At 35.5% G+C, this 25841-nt stretch overlaps 1 protein-coding gene across 1 annotated transcript; it reads right to left on the reverse strand.

The window, feature by feature from the left end:
- Window positions 1-17824: 17824 nt before the first annotated feature.
- On the reverse strand, window positions 17825-25074 carry LOC127093329 (L-arabinokinase). Its single transcript, XM_051032238.1, has 29 exons — window positions 24702-25074; window positions 24393-24500; window positions 24249-24317; window positions 23957-24040; window positions 23770-23846; window positions 23466-23532; window positions 23124-23181; window positions 22965-23032; window positions 22818-22880; window positions 22370-22423; window positions 22163-22265; window positions 21970-22079; window positions 21719-21838; window positions 21516-21572; window positions 21212-21378; window positions 20974-21115; window positions 20790-20873; window positions 20493-20618; window positions 20248-20378; window positions 20077-20158; window positions 19905-19992; window positions 19683-19726; window positions 19498-19593; window positions 19331-19407; window positions 19064-19261; window positions 18770-18935; window positions 18596-18667; window positions 18267-18470; window positions 17825-18155 (listed from the first exon to the last, which is right to left on the reverse strand). Exons 1-29 carry the CDS (start codon window positions 24807-24809, stop codon window positions 17988-17990), a joined length of 2991 nt encoding a protein of 996 aa, XP_050888195.1. The 5' UTR covers window positions 24810-25074; the 3' UTR covers window positions 17825-17987.
- Window positions 25075-25841: the final 767 nt, after the last annotated feature.

Raw genomic sequence — 25841 nt, forward strand, 5'->3', positions numbered from 1 at the left:
AGATGCTTATTGGCATCTTCATTCACTCTTCCAGAAAATGACCGCCTTTCGAGTTGATTAATTGTGCTGGGATACAACTGAAATTGATCGGAAAAATAGCAAGTGTACTATTTTTACCGATGTAGTAATAAGGAGTTTATTTCCAAGTATCGATCTCAGGGATTGCGTAGGAAATACTTATTTTACTTTGATTCTATCAGAACAAAAAGATAATGGTTTGGTTGTTTTTGGAATTTCAGTAATAAACACAAAAGACAGTAAAAATATAAGTGATTAAGATAAAACATGCTAGGGTGAGTGGTTGATTTAACCAGTTAAGAATTCAGTCAAGATTTCCTTAATACGCATGAAACATTCAATTACCTAATCTCAGAGTGTTCTTCCTTAAGTCCTTAAGAAAGAAACTATTAAACTACCAGATCTTATCAAATGTCCATTCAACAAATCTTTGGTTTTAATCATAAGTAAAATCGAGGTTTGCGGTGGTTTACAAAAGTTACTAGTCCTAGATGATGCATTCATAAACCCAATTGTGTGAAAATCCTAACAATCACAATCCTGTTATTGAAAGTCATAGATCAATTTGTGTTTGTCCGATACAAAAGCATAATAACATCACACAATTGAATTGAAATAAGTAACATGGTAATAAGGAAATCATTCGTTCAAATTCATAACATACGATCAAATCAGGACCACCCCCCTAACATAGGGGGTTTAGCCTCTCATAGTAGGAAACGAAATCATAGTATGAAAATTAGACATTACAAAGAACTAGGAGATTTGGATCTTCAATGGTCGGAACCCTTGAATCTCGCCGTCTTCGAATCCTCCGTAGTAGCTATCTTCTCAATGTCGTGTTTTCTTTCGTCCGTAAAAAAGTGTTTTTCTCCTTTCCCTTCCAAGCCTTCTAATAGCTTCAGATGAATCTCCTCCAAGCAAAAGGTCCAAACTACCCTTAATGAGCAGAATAGGTTCACAAAGCAAAAGTTTAGGTTTCCAAGCCGCGCCTAACAACACGGGTCGTGTGTGTACACACGGGTGCCCGTGTGTGCTCTCCAAAATGGCCATCTTCAAATCAAGCTACAGAGGCAGCAACACGGGCCGTTTTCCTCCACACTGGTGTCCGTGTTAATGCACTGTTTTAAACAACACGGCCGTGTGTCACCACACGGGTGTCCGTGCTGATCTCTGTTTTTCTTCTCCCATTTTGCTTTGCCTGACCAACAACACGGGCAGTGTTGTAACATCCCGATGAAATAAGGATAATTATTTAATTTAAATTAATATAATATTTATTAATTTAATTAATTAATTAGATTATTATTATTGGATTATTATTATTATTATTATTATTGGAATAAAAGTTGGAATTAGAAAAGGTCCCATTTGGTAAAAAGAGGTTTTCACGTGAAAACAGAGAAACGACTCTAAAGTGGAAAAAGAGCCAGAGAACAAGGGTTGAAGAGAGGAAGAGCGTGAAGCTGAAGGGTTGCCGGATTAACTCAGGTAAGGGGGTTTATTGTCGTTTAATGGGTATTATGGGATAACATGTAGTGGGTAGTGATAAACCATTGATTTGACTCTAATTGGAATGATGTATGCTGAAAATTGTGAAATGTTGGATGAACGAAAATTGGATCATAATTGAAGGAAATTCGTAGGAATTAGATGTAATAATGTTAGAATTTGTGAAATCGAATAGGGTATGATTCGTGTTAGATGATATGAACGAATATGGTGAAAAATTGGACTGTGGGAGGTTGGATCTGAGGAATCTCGTGGTAGAGAAAACCATAGCAGATCTGGAAATCTGGTTTCTGGTCTGGTACGCGTATGGCACTAGGCAATACGCGTATGAGATGGTCTGGTACGCGTATGGCACTAGGCAATACGCGTATGGATTAGGGAGATGATGTTTTGAACGTGGTTTGGTTTCTGTTGGTACGCGTACGGGGAAGTGGTACGCGTAGCATACGCGTATGAGACAGGTGATACGCGTATGGGATTGGCTGAGAAATGGGCCATACGCGTATGGCACTAGGCAATACGCGTATGGGCAGGATTGTGGTTTTCTGTGCTGTTGTTGTGCAGTTTTTGGTTGTTCAGCTGAGTAATGTAATTTAGCTGATGTATGATAGAGTAGGGATCATTTCCCGTTGTTTTGAGTAGTATAGGTATTGGTAGAGTGTGCTAATGCTGTGATTGATTATGTGGTATGACACGATATGATTATGTGGTGAATATGTTGATGATGTATGATGATATGCATAATGTTGTGAATGTACCTATCATGTATGAAATTATGAATGGACTGTTTATGGCTTAGAGTGTGAGCATATGTCCATTGTGGATGATTGTTGATGTTTGCATGACTAAGTGATTTAGCTTGCATATTGTGGCCTTTATGGTGGTAGCTAATTCCCATGGTGAGGAATTAGTGAGTTAGTATTGTGGATTGTTGTTGATGTTTGCATGCTAGATGATTAGCGTGCATATCATAGCCCTTGGGGTGGTAGCTAATTCCCATGGTGAGGAATTAGTGAGTGAGTCACTAGGTCTCAAATGAGTGGGACTAGTGAGCTTGGTAGCCGTATATGGATTTGATCGGTGAGGTTGAACTATATGTTCACGAATAGTCGGTACCGCATGCATGGAGTCTCATTGCATAATGCATGTATGTATGGCGTATAATATGAATGGATGTATTCCAATATTATACGTGGTTTTATGGTTGTGTTGAGTTTGAGTATGATGATGATGATGATTATGAGTTGATATTGCCGTTGCTGAATATGTGTGATCTGATTAGGGTGATGATATGTGTTAAATTACTTAGCATTACATGATATTTTATAATGCTTATTATATCGATTGAGGAACTCACCCTTACAACTATGTTTTCAGGTAACGAGCCGTGATTGAGTAGAAGCTAGTCCTTGGAGTCTAGTGTAGTTCCTTAGTGGGTCATGCTCTGGTAGATGTAACATCGGGACGAGATGTTTTACTATGTTTTCTTTCGGTTGTTGAACAACTTTACATGTAATGTATTACATGGTTTGAACGTTGTTAGTTTGTATCCGCTGCGTATTATGCAAATGTTTTATTTTGATTAAATAAATGAGCATGACAGGATATTTTGGAAAATGGTGTGAAGTGTCAAGTGTGACACCCTTGAACTGCATATTTACTCTGATCTATGTTTTGTTATTTTAATTAATTATTGGGGTATTTTAGAAGGGTGTTACAGAACTCAATCTCAGCTTAGTTCCCAAAGCCCTCTGCAACACCCTTCTAAAATACCCCAATAATTAATTAAAATAACAAAACATAGATCAGAGTAAATATGCAGTTCAAGGGTGTCACACTTGACACTTCACACCATTTTCCAAAATATCCTGTCATGCTCATTTATTTAATCAAAATAAAACATTTGCATAATACGCAGCGGATACAAACTAACAACGTTCAAACCATGTAATACATTACATGTAAAGTTGTTCAACAACCGAAAGAAAACATAGTAAAACATCCCGTCCCGATGTTACATCTACCAGAGCATGACCCACTAAGGAACTACACTAGACTCCAAGGACTAGCTTCTACTCATTCACGGCTCGTTACCTGAAAACATAGTTGTAAGGGTGAGTTCCTCAATCGATATAATAAGCATTATAAAATATCATGTAATGCTAAGTAATTTAACACATATCATCACCCTAATCAGATCACACATATTCAGCAACGGCAATATCAACTCATAATCATCATCATCATCATACTCAAACTCAACACAACCATAAAACCACGTATAATATTGGAATACATCCATTCATATTATACGCCATACATACATGCATTATGCAATGAGACTCCATGCATGCGGTACCGACTATTCGTGAACATATAGTTCAACCTCACCGATCAAATCCATATACGGCTACCAAGCTCACTAGTCCCACTCATTTGAGACCTAGTGACTCACTCACTAATTCCTCACCATGGGAATTAGCTACCACCCCAAGGGCTATGATATGCACGCTAATCATCTAGCATGCAAACATCAACAACAATCCACAATACTAACTCACTAATTCCTCACCATGGGAATTAGCTACCACCATAAAGGCCACAATATGCAAGCTAAATCACTTAGTCATGCAAACATCAACAATCATCCACAATGGACATATGCTCACACTCTAAGCCATAAACAGTCCATTCATAATTTCATACATGATAGGTACATTCACAACATTATGCATATCATCATACATCATCAACATATTCACCACATAATCATATCGTGTCATACCACATAATCAATCACAGCATTAGCACACTCTACCAATACCTATACTACTCAAAACAACGGGAAATGATCCCTACTCTATCATACATCAGCTAAATTACATTACTCAGCTGAACAACCAAAAACTGCACAACAACAGCACAGAAAACCACAATCCTGCCCATACGCGTATTGCCTAGTGCCATACGCGTATGGCCCATTTCTCAGCCAATCCCATACGCGTATCACCTGTCTCATACGCGTATGCTACGCGTACCACTTCCCCGTACGCGTACCAACAGAAACCAAACCACGTTCAAAACATCATCTCCCTAATCCATACGCGTATTGCCTAGTGCCATACGCGTACCAGACCATCTCATACGCGTATTGCCTAGTGCCATACGCGTACCAGACCAGAAACCAGATTTCCAGATCTGCTATGGTTTTCTCTACCACGAGATTCCTCAGATCCAACCTCCCACAGTCCAATTTTTCACCATATTCGTTCATATCATCTAACACGAATCATACCCTATTCGATTTCACAAATTCTAACATTATTACATCTAATTCCTACGAATTTCCTTAAATTATGATCCAATTTTCGTTCATCCAACATTTCACAATTTTCAGCATACATCATTCCAATTAGAGTCAAATCAATGGTTTATCACTACCCACTACATGTTATCCCATAATACCCATTAAACGACAATAAACCCCCTTACCTGAGTTAATCCGGCAACCCTTCAGCTTCACGCTCTTCCTCTCTTCAACCCTTGTTCTCTGGCTCTTTTTCCACTTTAGAGTCGTTTCTCTGTTTTCACGTGAAAACCTCTTTTTACCAAATGGGACCTTTTCTAATTCCAACTTTTATTCCAATAATAATAATAATAATAATAATCCAATAATAATAATCTAATTAATTAATTAAATTAATAAATATTATATTAATTTAAATTAAATAATTATCCTTATTTCATCGGGATGTTACACTCTACACCCTCTTTTCCTAAGCACCCACACATGAACAGTTTTCCCCCTTAACTTAAAATTTCAGAATCTCTAAGCTTTGGCAATGTTGTTTCCTCCTAGCTCTCTCTCTTCCAAACCATTGTTTGCATCTTCTCTCAAATTGCTCTTATTTCACGTACCGTAAATTCAACATATTTTCTCCCAATTTTTTATTTAAACAAAATAAATAAAACCTAATTATTTATTTCTAATATTTCTCATGATACCCTCATCTCATGCTAATTACTACCACACCTCAAATTCTACTAAACTTCTAATTTTTACCCCAAACTCTATTTTTCTAAGTTTAAATAATTAAATCGATTGAAATTGAATAAAAATATCATTTTATTTTTAAAGGTTGTGCTCTCTCATCTTAGACCTTCTACCCTCAAAATTATAAAATAAAATAATTCACCAACACATCACAAATTTAATTAAAATAGCACATGTGAATTAAATACAAAAAACGGGCACGGTTACATATAGTCATGATTAAGAAACTATATTTCGATTAATCAATACCACACTTATGTACTCGATTTGCTTCACACTAAATTTTATTCAATGCATTCCTTGAAATGTTTTCCATCAACATATGGAGTACAATAATGTTCCTTTAAATATGTATTCTAATTCAATCAAAATATTCTAAAACTAGCATGAACTTAAGTATGTTGCAATATTATCACATTTTTAATTGAATCTCAACATTTACATAAATAATTGACACTATTAAAAAAAATACCGTTATAATCTAGCTTGCACATATTCAACCATGTTGGTAGTTGTTTTCTAAAGTGCATATATAAAAACCCTAATTTATTAATTTATTTTACAAATGATCAATGAAAAAAAACCCTAATTTCACAGTAAAACACGACAAAACGGTTGTTTGAATTTTTTAACTAAATATTCATTAAGCATAAGTAAAACGATCTAAGAAAACACAATAAAAAAGGTCAAAAAACACCTTCCAACAACCAAAGCTTGCTATGTCAAGAACATGTTCTTGCTAAGCGAGCAATGGAAGCAAAAGAAAACTTCAGAGCAAAGTAATATTAAGACTAAGTAATAAAACTCACTTAACATAATATCATATTTGCTAAGTGAGCACTATGGCAAAAATGACTTTTAACAGCGCATCTTAGACAGCGCTTTTAAAAGAAAGCGCTGTCTAAGGTTAAAATTAAAATAAAGCGCTGAAAATGTTCCAAGAAAATACTAAAAGCGCTGTCTAAGGGGGGGTCTTAGACAGCGCTTTTCAAAAGCGCTGTCTAAGACCCCCCCTTAGACAGCGCTTTTAGAAAGCGCTTTTAAATATAGACCTTAGACAGCGCTTTTGATAAAGCGCTGTCTAAAGTCTTTAAATTAAAAAAAATATTAAAACCAAAAGCGCTGTCTAAGGGGGGGGGTTTAGAAAGCGCTTTTGGAAAGCGCTGTCTAAGGCATACCTTAGAAAGCGCTTTCCACAAAAGCGCTGTCTAAGGTCTAATTAAAATAAAATTTCAGGATTTTCGTTGTCAGTACGTATTTTTGTTTTCCCTCTTCTTCACTCACCTCTCAGACACCCAAAACACGTTTTTTCCTTCAACGTTCAAAAACCCTATTTTTTCCTCCGCCGTCACCCAAACAAGCGACCGCCGCCGTTTCCGCCATCGTTTCCGCCACCGCACGCACTCCTCATCTCAACAATCTCAACAATCTCAACCCTATTTCAACGTTCGAACTGGTATGGTTCAAGATACTTCTTTTTCTTTTTTATTGTTTTTCTTGTGTTTGTGTGTTTTTTCTGAGCATATATATAAAATGCATGTACTCAGGTGGCAAATCAATTTATAAAATGCAGTTTATTTTCTCAAATCAATTTACTCATCACTCAATCCGTTTATTTAGAGCTAATTAGGTTCAGTTTTATCATTAAAATTACATAAACGTACAAACTATGTAAAATTAGGTTCAGTTTTTCATCACAATATTGAACATATAAAATGCAATGTTAATGATAGTTGGTGATTTGGGAATGAGGGAATTTGTGTATGTATGTAATATTGAGTTGTGTATGTATATGTGTATGCAATTTGATTTTCTTTATACTTGCTTGGTATGCATGATGAATTTTGAAATGCATTGCATGTTGGGGCTGTCATGACTAGGCTTGGATTTAGATGTTCAATATTGTTCAAACTTCATGTTTCCTTAGTGATTATACTTGAAGATTGAATAGGTAGTTTTTTTTCTTTTTAACTGTGAAAGTGTTATTCATCTCACTTTCATTCTAAAGGAACAAGATTTCTCCCATAAAATGATTGAACGAACTCTAATATAGTTATAGGTATAGTTATAGGTATATTGTAATAGAAAAAGTTTGATTCTTGTAATATAAAAAATGAAAGTGATGAGGTAATTAAAGTTGGTATATTGGCGTATCGGATACGTTATTGAAGTTTATATTAACATTGGTTATGTATAGGTTTTTGAAGTTTAAAATGAATTAAAGCTTATAATTGTTAGGATATTCAAAGATACTACCTTAGCTTATAATTGTATGGATTAATTGTTTACTTTAATAAGTAGGAAAACCATGGATAAAACATGGATATGTGCGGATCGAATGACCAAAGAGTACGAGAGTGGGGTTTTGGAATTCGTTAAGTATGCTGTTCAACACGCTGAAAACCCCAGACGAATGCATTGTCCTTGCTTGCGTTGTTGTTATATTGGTAAGGTTGACGCACATGGATTGAAATCGCATTTGCTGAGGCATGGAATTGATCAAAGTTATCAGTGCTGGATATTTCATGGTGAGAAAATTAACGAGAATGTTGAATCGAGTGGAAAAAGTAATACGACCTATGCTTCATACGACAAAGACACGGAAACATACGATTGTGATCGAGTTGAAGAGATTGTAGAAGCACTGGAAGAAGATCTTCATGATTGTCCTGAAATGTTTGAGAGGATGGTAAGCGATGCAGAGAAACCGTTGTACAACGGTTGCACTAAATTCTCAAGACTTTCTGCGGTATTAAAGTTGTACAACTTAAAGGCGGGCAATGGATGGTCGGATAAAAGTTTCACAGAGTTGTTGGCCCTTATGAGAGAAATGCTACCGGATGATAATGTTCTTCCTAATCGAACCTATGAGGCAAAAAAAATGTTGTGCTCTATTGGCATGAGCTATGATAAGATACATGCTTGTCCTAACGATTGCATTTTGTTTCGTAACGAATATGCAATGTTAACTGAGTGCCCTAAATGCGGTTTGTCTCGATATAAGAAAAGATTATCTCCCGCAAAAGTCTTATGGTATTTTCCGATAATTCCGAGATTTAGGCGCATGTTTCGTAGTGAAACCGATGCAAGACATCTTACTTGGCATGCAGATGAAAGAATTATTGATGGAAAGTATCGGCATCCGGCTGATTCACCACAGTGGTCGAAGATTGATAATGATTATCCTGAGTTTGGATCAGAAGCAAGAAACCTTCGATTGGCATTATCTACTGATGGAATGAACCCACATGGTCTTCAAAGTATCTCACATACCACATGGCCTGTGATTCTTATGATTTATAACCTACCTCCGTGGCTATGTATGAAGCGTAAGTACATGATGTTATCTCTGTTAATCTCTGGTCCTAAACAACCAGGGAATGACATAGACGTATACTTGACACCTCTGATCGAAGATTTAAAGATTTTGTGGGAGAACGGTGTGGAGGTTTATGATGGATATAGGAAAGAAAGTTTCAATTTGAGGGCGATGTTGTTTGGCACAATTAATGATTTTCCAGCATACGGGAATCTATCTGGGTATAGCATTAAAGGTCAACGTGCGTGTCCTGTTTGTGAAGACGGAACCGATACGATTCGATTAGAACTTTGCCAGAAGAATGTGTTTCTCGGTCATCGTAGATTCTTACATTCTAAACATCACTACCGTGGGTGGAGAAAAGCATTCAATGGAGACACCGAACATCGTAGAGCTCCACCCGCATTGTCAGGTGAACAAGTTTTTGAAAAGGTGAAAGATGTGCGTACTGAGTTTGGCAAGCCTTTTGCACATAAGATTGTGAAAGGTGGGTGGAAGAAAAGGTCGATATTTTTTGAATTGCCATATTGGAAGTCTTTGTACGTGAGACATTTTCTCGATGTTATGCATATTGAAAAAAACGTATTTGAAAGTGTTATCGGTACATTACTCAATATAAAAGGCAAGTCTAAGGATGACCTTAAAGCAAGGGAGGACATGTTAAAAATGGGAATGAGAACTGAATTAGCACCCGTGAAGAAAGGAATACGAACATATCTACCACCTGCTGCTTTTACTTTATCTAGAAAGGAGAAAAAAAATTTGTGTAAGTCTCTGAGTGAAGTTAAGGTTCCAGAAGGATACTCATCTGATATCAGAAGACTTGTTTCTATGAAAGACCTCAAGTTGAAGAATTTGAAGACACATGATTGCCATGTTATAATGGAACATTTTCTACCGATAGGTATACGTTCTATTTTGCCAGAAAAAGTAAGAAGTGCCATAACTAAATTGTGTTTTTTCTTTAGGTCAATTTGTAGTAAGGTGATCGATCCCGAGATCTTACCAACACTACAAAAAGAGATTGTAATTACCTTGTGTGAGCTTGAAATGTATTTTCCTCCGTCTTTTTTTGACATAATGGTTCATTTAGTTGTTCATCTTGTGAAAGAGACACAGTTGTGTGGACCAGCTTATATGAGATGGATGTACCCTGCTGAACGGTATATGAAAATATTAAAAGGGTACGTGAAATCCCGAAGTCGACCAGAGGGTTGTATTGTTGAACGATACATTGTTGAAGAAGCTGTTGAGTTTTGTACTGAATATTTGTCTAACGTTCAATCGATTGGACTCCCCAGAGCTCAGATTTTCGACAAAATGGAAGGTAAAAAATTAATTGGGAATAAAATTGTGACAATATCAAGGGATGAACGGGATCAAGTTCATTTGTATGTTCTGCACAATAATAATGAGGTTGAGCCATATGTTGAAATGCACAAGGATGTACTCCGAAGGTTAAATCTGAACAGAAATGAAAATTGGATAGTTATAGAGCACAATCAAAGTTTCATACAATGGTTGAAGGATCATATTTATTTGAAGCGCTCTTCAGATCCTTCTTCGGTAACAGAAAGGTTGAGATGTTTGGCATATGGTCCAAGTTTGCATGTGTTTTCTCATAGCGCATATTCAATTAATGGATACACATTTTATACCAAAGAACAAGATGATAAGAGTACTATGCAAAATAGTGGTGTCACCGTGCTAGCTGAAGCAATGCATATATCAAGTATGAAGGACTTAAACCCCAAATATGCAAATTTGTCATATTTTGGAGTTATTGAGCACATTTGGGTGTTTGATTACGAGAAGTTTCAGATTCCCATCTTTGGTTGCAAGTGGGTGAATAGTAGTGGCATACGAATGGATAAGTCTGGATTTTTGCAAGTTGATCTTACTAGGGTGGGGTACAAAGATGAACCTTTTATTCTAGCATCTCAAGCTAAACAAGTGTTCTATGTGAATGACCCGAAGAGTACAAAATGGTCTATAGTGCTTTTCTCTAACAAAGTGACTGATGATAGCGGTGTCGATCAATGTGATATTGATGTTGAGAATGAGTCACGCATTAGACGGAATGAGTTGAATAGAAATGATGAAGTTGAGGATCTTATACCGGATGAGTCATATATAAGAAACGATCATAATGAGGGAATTTGGATCAATTCATCCGTACGCATTGCTAAGAAACAAGTGATTAATATTCCAACAAAGAAAAGAAAGAGATGTTAGTGACTTAGGTAAATTATCCATGGTTTCTTTATTTTTTGTTTTCATTTGTTTTGATTATAAGTTATATGTGGTAATGCATGATTTCATTATATTTTTGTATTCAATTGCTTTGATTATAAGTTATATCTGATAATGCATGATTTCTTTATTTTTTTGTTTTCAATTGTTTTGATTATAAGTTATATTTGATATTTGATGGTTTCCTTGGTTTATTACAGGTTAGACATGGCTGATGACCAACATGAGGAAGTTAGTAAAGTATCCGCGGAAGAAGAAATCCGAAGAGGCATCACAGTAATGCGAAGGGTGGTCCAAGGAAGATCTCGAGGCATCATACTAGATGTCTCTTGGAACAACCAGGGACAACTTATAGAACCTAATGGGCATACCTTAACTAGTTTCATCGGTGCACTAGTAAGGAATGAAATTCCCATTACATGTGATGATTGGAGAAATAAAGAGTTGAAAGAGTCCAAAGAAAAAATTTGGAGTGAGATAAAGGTACAATCATTTGGCCCTTAATTATACGGTATCAATTATGTTTTTTTCAATTACCGATACTAACTATCAATCTGTATGTTTTTCTTAGCGATGTTTTAACATCGAAGAAGAAAGAAGAGGGTTTTGCATGAAATTGGCCGGAAAGCTTCTTAGAGGGTTTCGGACATTTTTATCATCCAAGTTCCTTAAGGATGCGGATGGTAATTTTGTGGATGCGGAGCTTCCTAGAAAATATGAAAGTTTGATATCGGCTGAAGAATGGGAAGCTTTCAAATCCAAGAGACAAGACCCGACTTTTCAAAGAATAAGTGCTACGAATCGGGAAAGAGCATCAAGTCCCGCATATCCGTACCGAAAAGGACGTGTCGGATATGGACGCTTAGAACAATCCATGGTAAGTATTTATAAATTGCGAAAACAAATTTGTTCATCATATATTAGTTTTATCTGATCAAATTGTATGACTTAATGTGTAGCTGCAGAAGGAGGAAAGTTCAGAAACATCTCTTCCTGCACATGTTTTGTGGAAGGAAGCCCGTGTGGGCAAATCTGGAGTTCCACAAGAAGAAGTTTTAAACGTATACCAGAAATGTGTAAGTATAATATTTTTTCATTAATTGAATAACATTTTTATACACATATTTGACAAGTATACGGTATTCATCTGATTTTTCAGGAGGAGCTATCTCAGTCTCTATCTCCCGATGATACTAAGAGCATACTTAGTCGGGCATTAGATGTCCCTGAGTATTCTGGTCGGGTGAGGGGTAAGGGATTTGGAGTCACTCCGACCTCCCTCAGTGTTAGAAAAGGAAAGGCTCCTAGTAATCGGGAGCTTCATGCAAGATTGGAAGCCATGCAAGCTGAGCTTGATGCATTGAGGAGAGAAAGAGAGGCTAGCGCCTCAACGGTATACAGAGATGCTTCGGACAAAAACAGTATCAACTGTACCTTTCAGCCGAACATTCCAGAGGTAATTACATATAATTGTCTTAAATTGAACTATTTGCTTAAATTATGTATTTGACATATATACACATTAACGATTTCTTGTTATTATTGGTTTTAGGGCATTTCCCATTGTCAGCTGTATTTGTCGTCACCACACTATCGGATGGTTGGCAAGGGAAAAGTGCATAACGTTAGCGGAGTATTACTCCACACTAGAGAGCTCCCTGCTGGATGTTTGAAGGTATCAGTTGATATTGCAGTTGACCCGAATGCATTATTACCATATCCTAGCGATGATTCGGATGCAACAACGGTGCACGAAGCAGTAGGTTCGTTTGTTGCATGGCCGACAAACCTCATATGCGTAGGATATGAGGTATGCTTAAAACTTATGTTAACTTTAATGTGTATATTCAAAGTTTAAAATTTATGCTTAAAATTTTACTTACATATTTTCCTTGATTATGTTAAATAGACTCCCACAAAATCCAAATCAAGAAAAGAGGTAATATACAATTATATGACATATATTCATGGAAGTTGTTACATTCTTAATTTGATCTAACTATTTATATGACATGTAGGTTCAAGAAAATGAGGTTAGCAATGCCTCCGCACAACAAATAAAGGAGGTTAGGAACGCCTCCGCACGGGTAAAAAGTTCTGGTGCTAAGAAGACCGTAGCTAGGAAAAAACCTACCACCAAGTATAGGTCGTGCCTTAGGACATTTATAGAGATGACCGATATACCGACCGGAGGTGTTCGGACTATACATATGGAGGAAGGGATTTTCGGCTTTGCTCACGACCAAATGATTGGTAATGAAGACTTCATGCAAGTTTTTGGTCATGAAGAAATCGGCGTCAACGTTGTCAATACATATATTAGGTAAATCCGGTCTACTTTGTTTTATTAATTAAACAACTTATGTTAATGATGTTTACTTTATGTTAATCCGGTTTACTTTATGTTTCAAAAGAGGTGTTAATGATGTTTTTATATTAGGTTTTTGTATGACAAAATGATGCGCCCCAATGATTTGGACGAGTCATTCGGATTCTTAGCACCCGCGGGCATCAACTTAGGTTTAATCTTAAATAGACCGGATACCGTGACGGAGTACGTTCTTCGAATCCTCAATGACAATAAAGATGCGGAGAAGTTGTTTTTTATACCGTTTAATACCGGGTTAGCATTTCATTCTAAATTCATCTATTATAATTATTTTCCAAGTTACCATCTAACATTTGCCTAATCATTACAGTGGACATTGGTTGTTGCTCGCAATCAATCCTATCCGAGAAATTGTGTATTATCTTGACTCGTTAGGAAATGATTGGACAACATACCCGGATATGAAGTTCCTAATTGACACGTAAGTGAGAATGTTCAAAATTTTTCTTAGTTTATGTGAATTGTTCTAATTGCTTCATTTTTATTTTATTAGCATCCTACAAGCTTTTCGGGCCCAACGAGATATCCAAACCTCAAGGAGGGGCGCCAACCGCATTACATGGATTAAAGTGGCGGTATATTTTTAATTACCACATTTTTTATTATATTAGTGATGACACTTGATAAAACTTAGGATTTATAATCCATATTTTTTTTCATGTAGTGTCCTCAACAACGTAATCAAATAGATTGCGGGTATTTCGTGTTGAGGTTTATGCGGGATACTCTTGCTTTGGGCCGATTAGTGATTCCCACCGATGTATGTATTTCTAACTTATGAGTTATTTTTATATTTACACATATCTCATATAATTAAATAGTTGGAATTAATTCAAAATATGTTATATTATTATGTAGTACTTTGAGGAATTCAAGTGTGCATTTTATACAAAGGATCAAGTGGACGAAATCAAAGAGGAGTGGTGTCAATTCATGATAGAGCTCAAAGTTTTTTCATAAATTTGTGTAATTTTGTAGTATATTTGTAGTATATGTAATGACTTGTAAATGTGTACATAAATTTGTAGTATATGTAATGACTTGTAAATGTGTACATAAATTTGTATATATTTTGATACATTTAAGGCAAAATTGGTTTGAATTGGTATATATATATTTGTTAGCCAAAAATTGGTAGAAAAAATGCCAAAATGGCATGTATAAAATGTGATAACTGTCTGTCAAAATCTGGTTGAAAACAGGTAGAAATTCTGGTTTATAAACCTGGAAAAAATGTGGTTTAAAACAAAAGCTACAAAAATTTTCGTATACATTAGACAGCGCTTTTGGAAAAAGCGCTGTCTAAGGGGGGTCTTAGAAAGCGCTTTAGGCAAAAGCGCTGTCTAAGGGGGGGGGGCTTAGACAGCGCTTTATGAAAAGCGCTGTCTAAGCCCCCCCCCCCCCCCCCCTTAGACAGCGCTTTTGCCTAAAGCGCTGTCTAAGGTATACCTAAAAAAATTAAAATAGGGGGGGCTTAGACAGCGCTTTTTGAGAAGCGCTGTCTAAGCCCCCCCCCCCTTAGACAGCGCTTTTGCCTAAAGCGCTGTCTAAGGTATACCTAAAAAAATTAAAATAGGGGGGGCTTAGACAGCGCTTTAGGATAAAGCGCTGTCTAAGGGGGGGGCCTTAGACAGCGCTTTTAAGATTTCAAAAAGCGCTGTCTAAACCTTTAGCAGCGGAGGTTTAGACAGCGCTTTAAAGCGCTGTCTAAGGCTAAAAAAAGCGCTGTCTAAGGTCTTGTTTGGCATAGTGGAGGTAGGGTGGTTCATGATTTCAATGATAAGTTACTCCGTGGGAAAGGAAGGGTTTGCTCGTTAAGCGAGCTTGGGCGACGCACTAAGCGAGAAAAGGAGACAAAGACAACTTGAAGTGAGGTGATGAAACTTAGGATAAAGGAAAGTAGGTGCGTTAAGCGAGATACAACCACCATTTAGCAAGAATACAATATTAGAATCCTATAAGTAGGGGTTCAGTCAGTTTATTTGAGATAACTTGTGGTAGAAAGCATGGTAGTTCTTCTAGAAACACACTTGATATCAAAATCACAACAAGAGAGAAAATGAGATAAAGATTGAGGACAAAAGCGTTGTCGAGAAACACACTCATCTATTGATCATGATCATTGCATTTTATGTAATTATTTTTATACTTTCATAGTGATGACTTATATGTACTTAATACTTGTTTATTAGCTACCTAAAACATGTTTTTATGGTTTGAATCGATATTTGAAATGTACTTGTCACTATTATATTTAAGTTTTTTCATCTATTAGATATGTTAAACTCTATATATAGATTTAGATCTAGTATTTGTATGAACCATCGAAACTTAATGTTATTGTATTGGTTAATATTCTGAGAGATTGTCTATTAGGCAATACGATCGATCTCACCTTATTCACACAGACATGAGCTATGATTATTCACACAGACATGAGCGATGGGTAGTAACATTAAGAGTTGATTAGTATTGCATATTATTGTTCAATGATAATACATGATGATAGGTCAATGGAATCTAATCCCAACAATTTTTCTCAACTGTTAACATCAAATTTCAATTTTCTTTCTGTCATTTTAACATTCACAAACAATCAATATTTGATAAATCATCTTTAAAATCATAAAAACTATTGAATAGTCTTTGAAAGATAACCAATCCGTATGGAGACGATAAAAACATACTCAACTTTTGTACGACGACAACATGACACCATTTTTGACAAGTTCTTACTATTTTCTTCTTCACTGAATCAAATATAATACTTTAAACATATTTTATAATTTTAAAAAAAATTCACATACAATTTTAAAGATATAAAGAGAATCAAGATATATTTCATCCGAATCATGAATCAAACTCTATTAGAGAATCTCATACCCTCGTAACACTTCTTTTGTTTTGACCCCTTTTGCACTTGCATTTTTAAGTTTGAGTTATTTCATTTTGACATCCAACTTATATTTAACTTTTACATTTTTTTTTAAAGATGTAATACCGACACAGTAGTAGAGCTTTGAAAATTTAAAGCAGAGCAACATTCACCAAAGCATTGTATTGGTCAATTTCAATTACTTTGAAATAATTATCATAAGATTTCAATAGATCATGTCACCTTTTTCGGACACTATATAATCAAATGCAGTTGAATATGCAATCCTAGTAGACGTGACCCCTGAAAAATCAAGTAAAGTATACGGTATGTGATGGTTTTATAAGTGAAATTTTTCAATAGGAATATAGTTAGAAAAGTGTTAAACATTATAATGGAATCTTAGTGACCCCTAATAATATCTAGGAACTCTTAATTCGCATTATATTACTTATGCATTATCTGAAAATACAAAAATATCATTCAGATTTTGAAAATGCATCTCCGAACTCATAATGCATTAAAGTTATGACGTATCAACTAAGTATCATCCTAGATGAATACTAAAAACAAATTCGGAGATACAACTTCGGAATTTTCAACAAATATGTTGATAATTGATCAGTTCAGTGGACATTCCGAAAATGTATCTCCGAAATAATTTGATAAAACATAGAGTTGCACGATCAGACAACCATACTTATTTTTCACTTAAAACCCTCACCCAAAACTCTCACCTCTCTTGCCGATATTAAATATGAAATCTATAATCTCCTACCTTACAAAGACAATCAAAGAATTGTGAAGTTCGAGTACTGTTCATCGTCGACTGACAACAGAGGGAAGATTGAGTTCAACAATTTTGAACTCAAGACAGATGCAAATGTAAGGACTATGTAGAATACATATTTTCGTTTTGAAACAAAAGTTTCGCTCGAGTTGGAAGCAACGATTTCAAGATAAATCGAAGATGTTGAAGCGTCCACCTAGATATTAATGTGTAATATTGCATTTTACATTATGTAATGCTTATTGTATTTTATGAATATTAATTTTATTTTATCAAATTTACTGTTGTGTATACGTTACGGAAATACATTTACAAAAATGCATTTATGAAAATATATCTAAAATGCATCTTCGATATTAAAAAAAAATCGACTTACATTGAGGGTGTAATTGAGGCGTCCGAAGATGCATTTTTAAAATCTAAAAAATATTTTAGTAATTTCCCTTAACATATAAAGTGCATTAAGAAATTCTCAAAAGGTTATTATAAAAATGCTTGATAGTAGCCCTGATATTGGTACTTGTTTACAAAAAGAGTATTTCTTGAAATGACATTTTATTACTACTTGTCATCTCATTAACACATTTTTCTTGTCCATATTTAGACGTTCTGCATATGGATAAAGTTATAAATTTTGTGTGATATTTTGATTGTGTTCTCCATACACAACAATAAGTATGCATAAACCACTATACATCATATAACTCCACAATTCGAATAAACACTCGCATTATTCAGATACAAGCCATGATTGAGATACATAAATACAAATTATGATCAGCTTTCATTCTCTGTCAAGACTGCATTAAAATCACCATAGCTGTCAACTTTTTTCGGAGTAGCTCGCCGGAGAATCTTCAAGTAGCCGAACTTTCCCGCACCTGGTGACGATCCCTCGAAAATAAACGGCAAGTAACCAGTAGCTTTTTTGTACCTCTGCTGAATCTGAAATCAAATTTCATTACATGAGTTTAGACTCTTCGTATTTGACGAAGCCTCGTTTAATAAGGCCTTTCTCCAATGTTAAATCATAATACAATAAAATAAAATAAATACCTCGAAAATTTGTTCACTGCTCTTGAGACAATTTCTACCGATTACGCAAACTGTTCCACCCGAACCCCCGCCAGTGATCTTGGCGCCAAACAATGTACCGCCTTCGGATTTGGACGCTGCACTATGCTGCAATTCTTGTACCAAGTGTACAAGCCTATCTGTTCCATCAGAGCCAAGTCCACAAGCACTATAGCTGTAGTGGCACTGCAAATCATAGTTTATACTATAAATTATTTTTCTCACTCTAGCATCAAAGTTTCATTACAACTTTTGTAAAAATATACGAAAATTAAGACGTTTGCGTTGATCGATTGAAGCTGTACATGTACCTGATATAGCAATTCTCCTAATGTTGTGAGTTGATCGGCTGAACTTGCTGATGTCAGAAGTGCTTTGAAGGTCTGCGCACCACATTATAGCGGAGAATTAGGTAAAAAGATGCAACAGTTAGAACAAAAAATCAGTTAACTGTAACCGATTAGTTTATCGAATGAATTTCTAACCTTGACTCGGAAATTTTCATAGATAGGATGTATTGTGGGAGCTCTCACTCCGTAATTACACTTCTCATCAATAACAGTGACAGGATCGTTATGATTTGTATATTTGTTCAAAAATGTCTCACCATCAATGGACTCGGGTATAGTCTTAGCGTAAAGAGCCTCAAATCTAGCAACAGAAATTATAAGGAACTCTATCATCAACAGAATGTAACGCATGGAAATCAAAATTTTCAGATTATAAGAAATTATTGCGAATCATAAAAACTTTTTTGAAATAAAGGAAAAAGGATTTACCTGTGAGGCATTAAATTGCATAAGTAATCTAAGGAGGTTTCTTGTTTAAGTAGCTCGATGTCATCTTGTTCAACTTCATCGGAATTCAACCCATTTGCGGCACACATCTCAGTCAATTCCTGAGAAGCCCTCGACTTTATCATCTTCATGCCCATGAATGCCCCGATTCTGACAGATCCATAATCTGCACCTCCAACACTGAAATAGAACATTTTTTAACCAACCTGTGTCCGTAACAAAGAAAAAATTATATAATAGAAAACCAACCTGTGTCTTATTCCAGAATCAATTCCCCAAACCCGGATATGACTTGGAATTTCGACGAGGCCGACAATTTCTGCAGGCTGCATCAATAACAAGCATTACCATAATATTGATTCTAAAGTCTCAAAAATATGAAAGCACTAATTTTTGTAGCTTGTAATGATACACACCTGGCAAATCATAGCTAGAAGTTTGTTAGCTTCACCACATGCTGAAGCCATCTGGTCCATGACACCGCATGGAGCTCCGACAATGTGATTTTCGACCTGATGGAAATTGTAACGAGAATGAGTGAGATTAAATCAAGGGAACATGCACATACGACAGCATAGCGAATCCGTGAGTATAGTCTAACCTTCTGGCAGAGCAAAGCCAGATCCCTTGAGCTGATATTTAATCCTGAGATACAAAGAAATAAATTAACATAATCAACCTTTAGTTGCAAGAAAAATTGATCTAGTTTGGTTTTGGTATACATCACAATCAGAAATCAAGATCGGAAAAACTGAAAAGTGTGTATTGTTTTAAACGAGAGTTTAATTTTTCATCATGAATTAATAAAGTGAAGCATTATTACCGTGAGCTGCTGCAATAGCAGCCATACTAGCGACCTCGACGGATGCAGAAGATGATACACCTTTCCCTTCTGGGACCGCGGATGAAACCTATACATATTTTATTACAGTATGGAAATCTTAGAAAATGAGATTGGGAAAGGTTTAATAACATAGGAAGAGAACAGGAGGTACCAGCATGCTTATACTATCTTCAAATTTCACGCCTAATTCGGTCATTAAGACCAAAATTGCCCCAGCAACATATGCTGCCCACCTGCGAAAGTTCGTTAATAATCATATATTAGCATAATAGGATTCCAGAAATGGCTTGTGCATATGAAGTGACGCATTTGTGTTACCGACTTTTGCGATGGATCTTGAGCAAAGTATTTTCTTGCTTTCTTATATGAGATTGGCTTGTCTCCATCCATGAAATCAGACAAATCCATGTCAAACGTAGGACCGCGGTTGCCTAACTCCGAGCCGTATGATACCTGACATGATCCAGATTCAGTTAAAACGCACATTAAGAAAAGCCATTATCATCTTCAAGAAATGGTGACGGTGTTGAATCAATGCATGGAAATTCAGTAAGTTCTTTAACATACAATTTGCAAGACAGCAGTTGGATCCCCGCCTTTGTCATTCTGTCTGGCCTCGGCGTGTTTCCAAAGTCTATGCTTAGTCGGATGAACTCTTTGCAAAGCAACGTGACAGGCTTCTCTAATTGGCATCTGTAAAAGAGTGAAAACAAAGATAAGAAAGCATAGATTGAGTTGTCGTCTAAAAATCTCACGAATAACTTCCATTTCATTAACATTTTCAGTGTTAATAGTTGTTATAATCTATCGGAAAATATCAAATGCAATGAAAATAAAAATAATTAGGAGACAGAAAAATTTGACCTGCAGGACAAGGCTACCAGAATAATCAGCAATACCACCCATTACATCTAACCTTCCCGGAGCTCTCGTTACGAAAATTTCTTCCTGTCACAACTCAGTTTTGTCACAACTCAGTTTCTTCGAAGATGTGAGCTCAGAGAAAATTAATTTATAAAATTTTATTTTCATATGAAATGATTAAGACCTCCCAATTGAAGAGATTAGCCGCAGCCTTGCGCTCTCGCCTTGTGTGTTTTTCAACCAACTCGGATAGGCTCTGTAAGAACGCCACAGTATCTGGAAGACCTTGGACATCTCCATGAAGAATGTCAAAGTCTTCAACTCCCCTAGAAAAATAGGAAATATAAACATAAGAGGTAAGTTATATTGCACATTTCGAAACAGCCAAGAAAATTATACCGACGAAGAGATGTGACACTCACGAATGGGATGTAAAGCCGCTATTATCCAGAGGAGAACTAGGTAATGACTGGCCAAGTTGGTCTTCGGCTGTAGCATACCATTCAGGGATTGCAATATCTCGGCCGGGAGCTCTTTGGAGTTGATAACCAAGAACTATGGCATCACGCAATCTTCTTGCACCGCTAAGCTAAACATCATTAAGTAAAAAATATGAAATGAAAATCTAAGTTTAATCACTTTTGCAATATTTTCATTAAACTGAATCAATGACTAAATTCACGAAAAACGAACACGGTAATGAAACAGTAATCAGAAATGCTTTACCTTATCCGATGCATAATTTTTTCCAAAAGCCGTCTCCTGAAGGATGTGAGCTGCTACCTACAATACACCAATAGCAAGTTAGGGAAAGGAACAACCCTAAAAGAATATAAACACCGAATAGTTCAAATAACAAAATATAGGTAACACGATAGTGCTTAAAAATAAGTGCCGAAGAGAAAGTCAATGAAAGAAAAAGAGAGTACCTCGCCACCATTAATGCCTGCTTCATAGCAGGGTTTCAAACTTATAGCACGTTCAAGATAAGGCCTCCAATGACCGGTGATTAAATCTCTTCTGATCATTTCGACACCACATTGATAATACTAAATTAAAAAACACAAGATGGTTACTATATCTTCTAAGACCCTCTCAGCAGCAGCAGCAACAACAACAACAAAAACAAAAACATTGAAGAGAAAAGCAAACTTATACGGAAAAGTCAATAGAATAATACCTCAAGCATATTTCTCAAAAATGGCTCTTCGTTGAAATAATCTCTTCTTACAAAGACAAAGGGACACTTGTATGCCAAGGCTTCACTACAGGTGCCATATCCAATTTTTCCTAAAATAATAAATAGAAATTGCAATTATATATATTCTTTCATTTAATTCATCTTTTTGCAATTATACAAGTTTCATACTAACCAAGCATACAGTCACATGCTGCAATAATGTCGGGCGTATATGCATCTTTAGGCAATGTTCTAAAATTCGGTGGTAGGTCCTCATTCTCAGAAGCACCACAAACCTGGATAATGAAAGCGAGATGAGATATGACAAAATATTATAAGCAAAATAATTTAATACCATTTTAATGAAAAGAATGATACAAAACAGCGGTGGAAGAAGTACCAGGCACAACCAGCCAGGCGGTAAAAAATCCTCCTTCAACTTCCATCCTGATGGCTGGAGATAAAACAAGAGTTATTTGTCAAACATGCCACCAATACGAGAATCAATTGAACAAATTCAGTGTTGCAAAATTGCAGCATTCAAGATAGTGTTGTTAAATTGCGGCTATAATGGTGCTATAACATAGTGGAATTTGAAAAAATCGTTATTATTCTGCACTATACTACTTTGTACAAAATATTGTAACTATAGCGGCGCTATGATACTGTTTTATAGCGAAATTTGAACAAACTGCTATTTTCTGTGATCTGCTATTGACAACACTTCTCTAGAACTCAACTACATGAGTAATACAATAACAAGAAGTGCTTGCTGAGACAAAAATTTGAAGCAATTTTTATCTTTCATGAAAAAACTATTATCAAGTTTTCGGGATCAAAGAAATCACCTGCCCGCCGAAGTTGAGAATCACTAGCTTCACATCCTCAGGCACATTAAGCTCCTTCCTCACCTTAAACAAGCAAATTCACAAGCACATAGATTAGGAGTTAAATCACAGTATGGAATAGATCCATTGAAGTTTGGGAGGTAGTACCTCTTTTGCAGATTTGTGCAGCCTCCTCACCACCAAAGGGACATCAATAACATCGCGAAAAGCAGGCACTGTAAATATTGGAAACGTCACAGTTCTAGTTAATCATTAATTTAGTTAGGTCTGCATTCAAATAATGCAATTGTGTAAATATTGACATACTTGGACAATATCCCGGGAGGCGAATAAGGAACTCGCAATGGGAATAGTCCTCAGCTATCTGCATCAGTGTAAAATATTGATATTTGCGGCGAATTGTATAAAAGTGACTAAATGCTGAGCATACATACATATTACTCATAAACATAATCAGTTATATATAAACAAACATCAATACAAACAATCAATAATGAAACTCTCATGGTCAGCGATAAGCCACCAAAACACAAAAGACTGCGGATCAGAATAGCACAAGTTATGTGTAATATGATATTCAATTCATGTGTCGTTCATATATTTAAGATATAGAAAAATAGCCTTTGATATAAAGAGGATTATTGTCACCTGCCAAACTATTGAACGATGATGAAGTCCAGCAGCCATGACATACTCTGCGTAGATGAAGTCCCAACTGAAATAACAAACATATGCAATGAGGGTATTATGGACACGTCGTAACAAAGGCAAACACAAAGAATGAAAGGAAAAAAAACAGACAAAACCCAAGAAAATAATTTTGTATGCCAAATTTTCAACCACAATAGTATCGGCATATATATTTCTTCTCAACGTTGGTTTTAACTTATCTTACACATCAACTGTAAGAAAAGCAAAAAGGAATAGAAAAATGGTAGTCGACGCGAGTTACCTGAAATTGGTCACACAGACAGATCTAATGCCAGCATCTGCTGCGGCACGACACGCAACCGGAACAACATCAGAGACCTGTTTTCTCAAAACAACTTAAAGTTACTCTAAGCATAAAACAAACTAGTAATATCATTTTCTTCTAAATAAACTTTTTCGGATCAACAAGGGAAGAATATTCAACATACCACTAAGTCAGCTTTGATAGAGTTCAGCCACTCCGTTTCTATTGCCAAGATTTTAGCTCGGGGCTTTACTGCTGTTTCAGAATACTACCATAGCCAAATATAAAGTAACAGATCAGCGACGCAGATAAACATTGTTGAAGCAACTATTTCTAAGCATTACAGCTATGAACTATGAAGCACGGACACCAGAAACACACGACATTGACACTAACATGTTGACATTGATAATAATTTGAAAAAATGAATAAATTAAACCTAACCACGAGTGTCAATGTTGGCATTTATAATTTACCTTCTCCAAAGAAGCAAGGCGATCGACAGTCAAAGCATCTGCCTGAACAGCTCCACAATCCAAAAGCACCTGTTTCCGAGAGCATTCGGAATGAGGCTTACACTCTATCCATTAAAATCAACATGAATCAATACAGAAACTCACCTTGCGAATGAATAATCTTGGAGACTCAACCGCAGAGGTAAAAACAAAATCAGGAGCACCAGTTACCACATGCACATCATGTCCTGCATCGATCAAATGCCTCGCCACCTACACATTCATTCATCCATTCCAATTCAAAATTGAAAATCTAATCTAATCATAACAAAACAAAACAAAAAACAAAAACAAAAAAAAAAATCCTCTTTTTATGAATTGGATTGGTAAAAAAACAAAACCCAAAACCCAAAATCAAAAATCAATTTTTACTATTGATCGAGTATCCCATTTGGCCAAAAATTGAGAAATTACCTCGGTGACTCGAGTTGCATGTCCAAAACCATGACCAGTAACGTAATAGGCAAAAACGAGATGTTTTCTGGAAGCTGAGACTCCATCACTTTCTTGCTCGATTCTCATTGTGGGGTGTTTGGTTCAAACTCAATTCAATCTCTATAACACGTAAAAACGATATTTAATAGATATTAAATAGTTGTTATCTAGTTTTGAGAATCCGTTTTTAGTATTTGGACAGCTTATAATTGAGAATCATGATCCTAAATAAAGACATTGGATATCGACGATGACAAGGTTATGGTTACATAGGATAGGAATGGAAAACAGGAATGAGTTGCGTGCAAAATTGCTGGAGGATGTTTCAAATCGGATATCTGTAATCAATACAGGTTTATTTTCATTTCAATTTTACCTTTACAAACGTTTTTGGTAGTTAACACAATTATTTAACTTTTTCTTCATTTTCATTCTAACTTCTGTAAATATTTTTTTTTTCTATAATAACTTTCTTCTCTCATTTTTATTTTAACATTCATAAAAAAACATTATATTTTTCACATGTATTCGTATTAAAAAAATTGGATCGAGAGAGTTTTAAACCGGATACTACTATAAGTTTCTCATATTTTTTAATATGGTTAAATATATTAGTCGTCCTCCTAAATATTTTAAATTTCATTTTCTAATTTCTCAAAATATTATCTTTAAAGTTATTTTTATAAAATTTGTCATCCATATTTTTTTTCTCTATACTAAAACAATCCCTAAAATTATCGTTAAATAATAAATCGTTGCAAAAATCGTCATTAATTCTGTCATTAAGTTATAAAAATCGTCGTTAAATTGCAGGAAAGACCAAAAGTATGGATAAATTTTTAAAAATAAAATTCTTTGAAGGAAATATTTAGATATTTGAAATATTTAGAAGGATCACATTCATATTTAACCCTAAAAAATAAGATGAAAATTTTAATTAAATAATTTTAATTCACTTTTAATTTAATCTCAAATTTAATTTATTCTTGAAGTGACACTTTTTTTTATCATATGTCATTTATTGACTTTACTTACACTACATGAATTCGTCACATTGTCTTATGTAATGACTTCATGTAAGGGGCCTCCCAGGAAAAAAGTTTAGGAGATTATGAGGTC

The sequence above is a fragment of the Lathyrus oleraceus genome, chromosome 6 (assembly GCF_024323335.1).
Source record: "Lathyrus oleraceus cultivar Zhongwan6 chromosome 6, CAAS_Psat_ZW6_1.0, whole genome shotgun sequence".
NCBI classification, from domain to species: Eukaryota; Viridiplantae; Streptophyta; class Magnoliopsida; order Fabales; family Fabaceae; genus Lathyrus; species Lathyrus oleraceus.

Coding starts and splice junctions, on each gene's coding strand:
- LOC127093329 (XM_051032238.1), bottom strand. CDS start 24,809: ATGAGAATCGAGCAAGAAAGTGATGGAGTCTCAGCTTCCAGAAAACAT. Junction 21,116..21,211: donor AGCGGCTTTACATCCCATTC/GTGAGTGTCACA, acceptor CTATTTTTCTAG/GGGAGTTGAAGACTTTGACA. Junction 18,668..18,769: donor ATGAAAATTTCCGAGTCAAG/GTTAGAAATTCA, acceptor TGTGGTGCGCAG/ACCTTCAAAGCACTTCTGAC.